Consider the following 11,979-nt stretch of genomic DNA (forward strand, 5'->3'; position numbering starts at 1 on the left):
TGGAGACACTATTTATGGCAATTGCAAAAAGTGCTAACCTGAATAAAGTCCAAGAGTACAGCAAGAGCAAACCAATATTTACATTTGTCTTCAAAGTCAAACCAACAGAAACAAATCAATAAAAGCTTAGCATTTAGCATAACACATAAAGGTGATACCTATATTGATTACTTGCTTAATGTCACAATTAAAACATAAAAAGTAGCATGCTCTGCACTCTATCGTTGCGTGTGTTCGGAGCCCCACGGGTTTTTTTTGGCAGTAAACAGTCAATCAGCACAGAAAAAGTGATGCCAGGGGGTCAGTGAACACATCATAAACTCACCCACAGAGGGTCCAGGCCACTAAGTCTGCAAAAGGCATCCATCCACTTGCTGATGCTCCACTCGTTGGATGCAGCAGCAGCAGCACGTGTGTATTCCTGTGTGTAACTGAGGAAAAACACTATGCTGTGTGTGTCCCTGCTCTGATGTTTTTGTTTTTGGACTTTTGCCTGCCTGTCTGAGTGGGTGGCTTGCTGTGTATTTAGGTGTGTGTGTGTGTGTGTGCGTGTGTGACTTTTCTTCCTCTTCAGTAAAACACCTTCTCTCAATGGAACTCTGTTTCTGTCTGGCCGACTGCTGCTGCTGCTCAGAGTTTCTGCGTCTTTCTGACTCTCACTTTAGTCTGTCTGCTGTTTATGAGTGTGTGTTCTCGCTGGGTGGGTGGAAATATTTCACCCTCTCACTCTCTCTCTCTCTCTCTCTCCCTCTCTCTCTCACTCCCCTCTCTTCTCTCCCACATCAACTGGATTTCATTCAAAACACCACAACTACACCCCTTCATGGGATGACAGCCCCACACTCAGACAGACTCGTCCCAGCCCCACAGCCCCCCCTCCTCAACAACTAGTCTGACCACAGAGAATCAGATGGTGCATATTACACCAGTTAACAAAGTAAAGCTGACCATTCACAAGCATAGAACATGTTTCTCTTGGGTTGTATTGAGCTCCTAAACATGTAGTCACTGACGTAACATTGATCACCAACAAGTGAAGTTGAAGCGATAACACTTTACTTGAAGTTTTATACATAAGGCTGACATTAGGCTGTCATTGTCTGTCATTAGCATGAATAAGGTGTCATGAAGGCATTTCATTAAGTGTTGTTCACTAAATTACGACACCTTTCACTATATTATGACACCTTTGGAGCTATGTTGGCGTTTTTTGGTTTAGGTGGAGGGATCTAGTGGGGTTAGGTAGGGTTAAGGTTAGGGCTCGGGGTTAGGGGTTTGGGTAACGAACGACACTGTAATGACAGCCTTCAAAAATGACAGTGTAATGTCAGCCTTATGTATAATACTTCAAATAAAATGTAATAATAAATCAAATAAAAAAATTCCAATTAAGAAGAGCAGAATTTCCGCATGTCCCGCTCAAATACAGGGAGGCAGCACTTTGCTGTGCTGCTCAGTGGATTGTATAATTCTAATTACCCCTCGGGGATAAATAAAGTTTATTCTGATTATGACTCTGATTATTTCCTCACAAATTGTTAGTATGCGATGCAAATAGTGTGTCGCTGTCCCCCTGTATATTGCAAACAAAAAGCTTTCAAACACTGATTATATGCTCTGTCTTTCCATTATCTGGAAAAAGTATGAAATGTGTTTCTGTAACATGTTTAGGCTTGCAAATTAATCAAACTTGGTAAGGCGCTCATCACAATCTTATGTTTGTTGTTTTTGTTTTGGTCTTTATCTTTGTGAGGTTTCGTCACTTAAAGAAAACGCTCGACCCTCGTTACGTTGTGCTTTGCCGTACCAATTTAATCTCTATGGCAAAGTGCACAACGTCATTGAAAGTCACCACCATTGGCCTTCCTTCCCTGACGCTACAACAATTTACTGAGCATGCTGCTACTCGTGACTGCTTTACAAAGGCTTATGACAAATGTTTTCCTGCTGAACATCAAGTATTATGCAACACATTTTGATAGAGTTTTCAATATAAAGTTCACTACATTAACCCTTTAACAACACTCTTGATAAATGGGAAGTACTTTCGTTCCACGGAAGACGAACCATCTATCCTCTACGTTGAAAGATTTGACAGAGTTTTTAATCATTGGCTTGGTCACAACTTTTCCATAACTGCAGCCAGTCAGTTGTTGGTCAGTTTCTGTCAAATGTCACACATTTTGTGTTGAAAATCCCCCCCGCACATCACTAAACAACTCATTCCACAATGCAGCCTTATTGTGCTACCAACAGCAGCTATTACAGCCCTGTCTCATGGAGTTCGTGAAACTGCCACAAAAAAAGACCTTATGTAACTTTTCATGCTCCAGGGAATAAATGGCATTTATCACTTCAGTCATAACCCTCACTCTGACCCAGTGTTTTGCAACCTTGGGGTTGTGACCTTATGTGGGGTCGCCTGGAATTAAGTAATGATGCAGAATTAACTCCAAGCTTCTAGATATTGAGTGCTCTGCTCAATTATTGAGCATTATTTGGAAAAGGACGTTTTGTGGGGGGCTTACAGACAGCTTTAAGATGAAATAATTGATTAATACCACCCATTCCATCTTACAGCATACAGAAAGCAAGCATACAGAGCTAGCTTTTATAATCAGCAATGGTGTACCAGGGGAGCATCGAAAGGCTCTCCAGGACCGGGCTTTTATTATAATTTACTTGGTACAGTTTCCATCTTAGTGACATAATGCATACCGCACTGGAAAGACAGGAACTCATGGAGATTTGGTTTAAAAATAGTTGTAGACTGGATTTGGTTAATCAGTCATTGAATTGGACTGTGAGTGTACGTAGAAACTGCAATGTAAGTGGAAAACCACGCGTATGGTCAGTAATAATGAACTAATGAGGCAGGTGAAAAATGCACTATCATTGGTATTAACAGCAGAGCGACGTTGGGATTAAAAACCCTTAAAAGTCATTGAAACCTGTCAAAAAGCATCACTGAGTGGAGTAATGTAAAACAGTTTCTTTATCACTACACATGGACTCCCTTACCATGAACCTAATCCTTTCATTTGTTGAAGAGTAACTAAACTCAAAACCACTTATTTTTTTATTTTTTTTACTACAAAAAACAAATGTATTTGCGTATGAAGAAGTGTTCTTGATTCTTAAGGGTGTAACGAAATAGTTAACTCATGATGCAACATAAATTAAGACGTAGGGCTTAAAGTTTGAGACTGTGTGTGTTGAGTGTGGAGTGTGGAGTCTCAATATTTAAAAAAAAAAAAAAAAAATCAAATTTCTGTCATCAAAGTTTTGAAAGCCAATTTCAAATTACATGTAAATTTTGAGGCTGTAACATGTTTTTTTTCATATTATGTGCATTCCCCTTGCTCTTCTGACCTCTGATTTTGGGTCTTCCGGAGCTTTCGTACAGTTAAAGGGAGTTTTAGTTTTTCCTCTCCATCGTTGATAATGTTCATGCTAATGCATTGGGTTTTTTCCCATTAAAACACAACTTTTTTACTTTGCGATTAGTGCCATGAGATGACTTGTCGTATTTGGTGCTATACAAATCAAGTTTAATTGAATAGAATTGAATAATATTCCTCAGTCCCGTCACAGCTCAGGGGAAAACTTCAGCTGCAGAGGAAAGTCTGACACTGTCTCGACAGCATCACCATCATCACCACAAAGAAGAAACATGGAAAGAGTGTCTGCCCATGTGCAAACATCAAACTTTTTTTCTCGTAGGTGATTCATCACTTTTTTCTTCTGTGGGAAAAAAGTCCTTTTTATAACTCTCTTGGAAATTATACAAGTTATGTAACAGGAGACATTAATTTATTTAGATGTGAATTTGTAAAATGCTTGTTAGGTCTCATATTAGTGTCAGGTCTGGTTGTAGTTGTAATTAGGAGTTAGAATGGTCGAACAAAGAGCATATAAAATGGATTTGACATGAATTGTGTTGTGTTAAGTCTAACTTAAGAGTAGATAGAGGTGTAAAGAGTACTAATATATCCTACTCAAATAGAAGAAGTGTTAATTGATTGAAATTTTGCTCAAGTACAAGTAAGTCATACATAAAATATTCAAGTACAAGTGAAAAGTAGCTCAATTACATACCTAGTATTCAAAGTAAACGTTACTAGTTACTTTCACCCCCCCATGTTTATTGTTGGTAATAAATCTTGCCACGGTTCCCTTGCATACAGTAAACATCTCTTATATAAACTTAAAAAGGAAGAGACCAAATCTTGCACAATTGGAACTTCAATTTATTTTTCCACAAAGGCATCTGTATAAAATAAAAGGTTTGTCAAAATGTACAATTCTGTTTTTTTTTTTTTTTTTAAATAAAATAACGCCAATGAATCAAATTCAAAATTAGGAAAAATTCTCAGGCTTTAAGTGTATTACATTTATGAACTCTAAAACAGTGCCATACCAAATGTGCCATGTGGGTAACAATATAAATAGTCTGCCCATGCATGTATGTTTATTTGTATGTACTTGTATAACCTGATGTATATGTGTGTGTATATGGATATATGTATGTAAAACCCTGCACATACTGCACTTATAACATAATTCTCCATATATATATATACTGTATATATATATATATAGTGAAACCCAATGTTTATTCTATTTTATTCCGTTTCATTGTTTTGCACAACACAAATGTTGGTATTTTTTAATATTTATTCTTTTTGTGTGTACATTGCTCTATGTCAATCAATCAATCTTTATTTCAGACTCACAAAGGTCCATAAAAAGCATTTTTAAAAGACAGACAGACAAAGGTAACAGAGAATATCACTATTATAGTCCATATAAGCACTTTCTCCAGTGCCTCCAGAGCGCAGAGCTGTACCTGATACTGTTCTGGTCCATCTGTATAAGAGCAACTATGATTTTATTATGTGAGTCCATGAGCTTTATCATCAGTGATGTGCCGTGACCACTAGGGTTGGGTAGGCACTGCCTACCTTCCTTGCCTACCCTGATGGCACTTCACTGCATATCATACATTTATAAACAACATTTCTTATTACAGCATTTAATGTGGTCACATTATTAAAGATTTAAAAAGATTAAATCGGGGCTTTCGCCTTTAATTGGCCATGTAATGTTATTACATTAATGGAATTTGTCCTCTGCATTTAACCCATCCTGAGGAGCAGTGGGCAGCCATTTTGCAACGCCTGGGGAGCAGTTCGGGGTAAAGGGACTTGCTCAACATCCCACAGTGACGGCCCAGGTGAGGCTTGAACCGGCAACCCTCCAATTACAAGCCCAGCGTCCTTAACCACTAGGCCACCTTTTCTGCACAAACAGCAGACTGGCACTTTCCCAGCGAGGAACTTTCAAAAGAATCCTGAAAGCATTGTTGTATGCTACTTGTAGCTAATGGAATTTAGCCTTTGTGTAGCAGCATCACAAGTGGGCAGTGTAGAGTGGTGTGCAGTAGGCTTTAAACAAAGCTATTTTTACATTTACTGTACACATACAAAATTTTCACGCCAGCATGTTAGCTTGTGCATACAATTTACAGTACTGCCTCTGAATGTGATCATTATCAGAAAGGTCAGTCTTGATGATGTGACCGAGGTATTTGACTTTTTCCACAACCGCCAGCTCCCCTTCTGACAAGTAGAACATGGGAAATACAGCCTTACGCTGCTCCTTAGTCCTCACGATCATCACAACACTCTTTTTAGGGTTAAACTTGATGTCATATTGTTCAACATATTCAGTACACACTTTGAGCAGTTGCTGTAGGCCTGCAGAGTAGGGTGACATGATGACCAGGTCATCAGTGTAAAGTAGATGGTTTAACAGTCTTTCCCCTATCATACAACTGGTATTACAGTTTTTCAATCTTTGGGAAAGATCGTCCATGTAAAGGTTAAAAAGCACAATACAAACGTGTTTTTCTTGCCAATAAAGCTGTTTTGAATTGAATTGAACAACATATTAGGTAAAACTCTCAACCTGAGCCGAAGAAAGTAGCTAGGCATTGATCGAAATGGCACAATTAGAACATATGGATAATGTTCAATGTGCCTTCATCAACTGCTGACCATAAAAAGGAAATTAAAAAAGGATGGTAATCACAAAAAATAATAATTTACTCAGTAACGATTGGCAATAGATTTGTAACAAATAGCTTTAATTCTTTTAAAATGTACTTAAAGCTTGATGTCCCACCCTAAACGGCCTCACTTCCTCCCACTGCCTCTCCCAATCTACCAGAAGCCACGCCTCTACTTTTCTGCTCGTGCATCGCGGAACATAATGTTGCATCGAGTCGCATTGATATAGGTCTGTGGGTCAGGTAAGAGCCAAAATCATATTTACCTGTTTGCTGTTGTGACGCGCGGCCTTCTTTCTGTGCACAGTTCTACATTCACTTTGATTGACAGACTCAAAAACAGGAAGTCAAAGCCTATTGGCTGGGCACAATCGGCGATCGTTTAGATTTGTATAGGGGTCTATGGGATGAAGGAGGGACTTATCTACATTAATGTATATGAATGACCAGCGACTGTAGACCATAGTAAAAGACTAGTTAGGTATTTTATTGCATTTCAAAAGAATGATACATAAACACATATTTCTCAGAAACTTCAGATATCAGCTTTAAATACAAGTAAAAAAACTGATTTAGAAATATAGCCAGAAAAACTAAAGTACTTATAAAAGCAACTCAATCTGTTACTTTCACCTCTGCATACATAGTGATGAAGAGCAAAGTGTGTGCATGCTGTTGGTCACGGCCCAAACACAAAGTCGCACACGTCTGGTCTGTAAATACGACCCAAATGAGCCACGACGGCCAGACTGTTTACACCATTGTGAGGAGAGCGAAAGCTGAAGGGAGATTGGCACTGGAGCCGGTCCACTTGTGGTCGTGGCGTGTAGTAGTTGTAATGTGGGGCTGGCAGGCGGTGGAGTCCGAGGGTGGCTGTGCCTTGGCCAGCCCGCGGTTGAGCGGTGGTTAACCAGTCTAGGTCACCTACACTTCCTCTGGCCTCTCCTCCCAGGAGGAAAAACAGTCTAGTCCAAATAATGCTGTCATTTTGGCCTCTTATGTTTGAGCAATGAAGTCAAATTTAGCAACAGCAGCACAAAGGGAGGGGTTTATAACAGATTAAGAAACAAGTGAACAAAATACCTCTTATACGTGTTTTTTTTTTCTCTCTCTCTCTTTCAGCTTTTAAAGCACTTTTAAATGCGTGGCTCTGCTCCAGGGCAGCCCGTAAATTCACATCTGTCAGCCTACGCAAGCAATTAGAATTGGGCTCCGGCTTCCGTTAAGCTCCATCCCCATTTTTACCCACAATGCCATGTTAGTCTGTCTTCACTGCTTCCCTCAGAGTTTAGACATGAACCCACACCGTGTTTCTAACTGTACAGGCTTTTATGAGTGAGTGAGTGTTGATGGGTTTATGCTACTGTTGCAGAGATTAGTAATATCACCTCACAGTTAATAGACTGAGGTTCAATTCACATTTTTCACAGAGATATTACAACCCAGAAGACACCAACACAAGCACTGGGAGAACATGCAAACTCCAGTGCCCGTATCTACACAGCATTCTAAGGCTAAAAGTAGCTCTTAGTGACTTCACTCTTAGAAAAATCTTAGAATTCCTTGAATTTTAAGATTTTCCCTTACTAAGATAAAAGTAATTCACAAAGCATCTTAGGAATCCTAAAAGTGTCCTAAGGGCATATATTCTCAGTATATTAAACAACAGTGATTTATTAACACACTACGGGATTGATTGTGCAGAGATGTTTGTGGTTGACTTTATCAGGGATACGTGTACTTTTCTCACACAGTGTAACGTAACACAGAGCGCTCAGTCAGTCCATTGAAGCGCTTTCACAGCCTTGTAGTGTTGCGCCCCCTGAACAGTTCAATAAATGAGCATATAAAGATCATTAATATCATTAACATCAAATACATAAAGCGATACATTTATACATAATAAGTAAATCAATATAATAATCACTGTGTACAATTAATTTTGCCGAAATAAATGTATTTCATGTTTACACATTCCTTAATGCAGTCCAAGTATCATCTGTTAAATTTACTCTCCATTCTTGTAACAACCAATCACAGCTTTTAGCTGACTGCATCATACGTAACAACGGGGTCAACCACACCTCCTCAGTGAGATGATAAGATCAAAGTTTCTGTCCCTCGTTGCTCTCAGAAAGTTCCTGAATCACTTTTCAGCTAAGATTCTTTGCTAGAAATTTAGAAGTAAGAAGCTTCGTGCACTGGTTTCTATAGAAACCATTTGCTTGTATCATTAATTTAATCGTGGAAATAAATATTTTTCTTGTGGAATCTTTAAAACAAATTTTTAAATAGAGAGAAGGAGATTATACAGTATGTAGTGGGAATTACTCATGTCATAGGATCACATCTCCTCAGGTTGAGAGTTGGAATAATCTTCATATAAATAAAGTTAGAATGCAGATAACTTTTTGACCAATCCAAGCATAAAAAAAAGCACATGCTGGCTTGTATTATGTGACTTTACGTGATCACACACACAGTGATATTTAGCCTTGTAAAAGTGGGGTGGGGATGTTTTTCACTCACTCATACGATGTTCCGCTCACTTGCTTACTTAAGTGGTTGGAGCTGATGGTTGATGCCGACTCTTGTTTTTCAGACATTTTTGACCAAACCACTGGTTGTCTGGGAGAGGTAGACCAGAAAGTGGTTGATCCTTCGTTTTAATCTCAAACTTTTTTGTCTGTCGTGACTTTAGGACACTTTGGTTGGCTCACCAATTTACAGCTACGATGGTAATTGTGACTCCGATGTTGTTCTGAGATTTTGCAGCCGCAGACACTGAAAGTCTTTTTTCTCTCCACTTAGACGGAAGCTGTGTTACCATCTTCTCCTCAACCATGTTAAAGGCAAACCAGTGGAATGATGGAGGTGTAAGCTTTCTGAACAGGATAGTCTGGGACTCAAATGAGTCACGAAAATGTGATAAATGAGAACTTTGGTTTGGTTCGGTTTGTCCGTCATATTGAACTTTTGAAAGTTGCTGGTTTATGATGCGCTTTAACTTTAGAGCTACAAATCTAGGATAGAATACACCTTTATTGATCCCTGAGGGGAATTTCACATTTGCAACAACACAGTATAAGAGCAGAGTAGGAACAAAAATGAATACTAATAGTGATAATAGTGCAAAATGTAGGACATACATACAGTAAATTAGTAAAAGCAATGACAAAAAACAGCAGCAGTACATAAAAACCACTGGCACGTAGTACGGTCAACCAAAAATACAGTGTTTATTCCTCCTTTTGCTGACCAACAGACCTTTATTGTTATTAATGCAATGTTACAGTTTTGTTTTCTTTGTGCGACCTTGTCAAGCTAGATGCCATTCGTCTAGTTTGTAGTACTGTGCTTTGTGCCTTGAGATAACCAGAATAGTTCAAATTCGAAGAAAAAATTAATATAGATTTGAACGACATGCCAGTATTTCATCTTATAAAACAGAGAGCATGAATGTGTGCATTCAGTCTGGAATAGAAAGAGACATATGTCATGAAACCATCACATTAACCCCATAGGGATTCTTAAAAGTCTAAAAGAAAAGCAGTAATCATCAAGTCATCATCATTCATTTCATGAATGGGGCTAAAACGTGCACACTTTTAGAATAATTGGCAGGCCCTTTTTTCAGGGAGCTCAACCAGAGCCACAGGGACAATACTTTGCTTTATGTTGAAGCAGTGGTGAGCTTAGCTGGGCCTGAATTAGCTGAGTCAGCCACAGTCCGAATGGTTTCAGACCTTAGAGAGTCTCAGTGAGCACAGACTGATTGAAAGTCCTGATGCTGCTGCTGCAGCCAAACATCATTATTACAGTAAACGTTACTGTACATGGTCCTCCTGCCTCTTAAACATCGCTCAGCATTTAGCATGAAGTCAACCTGAGGAGATTTATTAGCAACTACTCCATCCATCCATCTATTTATCATCCATCAATACATCTACTTATTCATCCATCATCCATCTATTCATCCAACATCCATCCATCTATCTATCCATTCATCCAGCTATCCATCTATTTATCCATCCATCTATCCAGCAACCATCTATTTATTCATCCATCTATTGAATTATCCATCCATCCATCCAGCTATTTATCTATTTATCCATCCATCCATTCATCCACCCATCAATCCATCCAGCTATCCATCTATTTGTCCATCTATTCATCCATCTATACATACATCTATTCATCTATCCATCCATCCATTCATCCATCCATCCATTCATCTATTCATTCATCCATCCAGCTATCCATCCATCCATCCATCCATCCATCCACCTATCAATCCATCCAGCTATCCATCTATTTGTCCATCTATTCATCCATCTATACATACATCTATTCATCTATCCATCCATCCATCCATCCATCCATCCATCCATCCATCCATCCATCCATCCATCCATCCATCCATTCATCTATTCATTCATCCATCCAGCTATCCATCCATCCATCCATCCAATTATTCATCCTTCTATCCACCCAGCCGTCCATCAATCTATCAATCTATCCATCCATCCATCCATCCATCCATCCATCCATCCATCCATCCATCCATCCATCCATCCATCCATCCATCCATCCATCCATTCATCCATTCATCCATTCATCCATTATTCATCCATCCTTCCAGCTATCCATCAATCTATTCATCCAGCCATCAATTAATTAATCTACTCATCTATCCATCCATCTATTAATCCATCCATCTGTCTATTTATCCATCTATTCATCCATAATTTATTTACCCATCCATCCATCCATTCATCCATCAATCCCTCCATCTTTTTATCCATCTATTCACTCATCCATTTATCCATCGATTTATACATCCATCCAAACATCCACCCATCTATTTATCCATGTATTCATCCATCCATTTATCCATCCATCAGTATCTTCAGAGATTCCACTGGCTAACTTTAATCCTCCTCCAGCCAACCCAACTCCATTTCTCTCCATTTTTTAATTTTTTCTAAATTAGAAACAGACCTTTGCCTTCCTAAAATAACATCAGATGAACATCCACAGGACTGTTCCTCGTCACCAGTTGCCCAATAACCAAGGTGACTGGTTTCCTCGGTAAAGAGCACGTAGCCTGTCTCCCACTCACTCTGGTTCATTGTGACGTACGGTGGCACCAGCTCATCACCACTCACTGCACTGAAGTGGTGAGATGAGCATCAACAAAAACAATCCCTGGGCTTCTCACTCCAGTGTTGTGGACAGCTTTCTAAAAATACAGCAGAGGACTGAGGGGGAGGCCTGCGTTTGTACATTTAATAGGGAATCATCCACTCCCTGTGTGCTGTAAAAACACAGACTTTTGTGGATGGGAATACAATTGAATAAGTTTATTGTGGAATAATAACAAAGTGATGACCAGCAGGAATTTTGACCACAACCTGTTATTTTATTATATTTACACAGAATTTACAAAGATTTCAGCCACAGATTGTAATCTCATTTGTATGTCATTTATTTATATATTTTTTCAGTTGCTGCTTTGAGTGAGGACGCTGTTTCTATCAGGATTGTTTCTGCCCACTGTGTGTTGGCCCTACGATAAACCAGTTCTTCACTCCAGAACATCCATGTACATGTAAACCAGGGATAACAAAACCGGCTACATGGCTCATTGTTATCTTTTGTTGTTTTTATGGTTTTAGGATTGTTATCTTTCATGTTTTTATTATTTTTTTATATTGTTTTTATAGTTTTAGTTATAGTTTTGTCAGAATCAGAATCAGATTGTTAATCCCAGGGGAAAATTGCTTTTGTTACATCCACAGAAAAAAAAAAAATCACAAATAAAAGAATAAAAATGTTAACAAAGACGAAAGAAAGAATAAACAATAAATAAGTGTATACTTAAGTAAAAGACTGTTAAAAATAGGGAT

At 38.7% G+C, this 11,979-nt stretch overlaps 1 protein-coding gene across 1 annotated transcript in view; it reads right to left on the reverse strand.

Moving 5' to 3' along the window:
• Positions 1–661, reverse strand: part of abcc6a (ATP-binding cassette, sub-family C (CFTR/MRP), member 6a) — a 37,806-nt gene extending 37,145 nt beyond the window's left edge. The window contains exon 1 of the mRNA XM_028443785.1: positions 326–661. Within this exon, the coding sequence (XP_028299586.1) occupies positions 326–367 (42 nt within the window). The 5' untranslated portion in view covers positions 368–661. The remainder of the gene's footprint in view (positions 1–325) is intronic.
• Between the last annotated feature and the right edge of the window lie 11,318 nt (positions 662–11,979).

The sequence above is a fragment of the Gouania willdenowi genome, chromosome 1 (genome assembly GCF_900634775.1).
Source record: "Gouania willdenowi chromosome 1, fGouWil2.1, whole genome shotgun sequence".
Lineage (NCBI taxonomy): Eukaryota > Metazoa > Chordata > Actinopteri > Blenniiformes > Gobiesocidae > Gouania > Gouania willdenowi.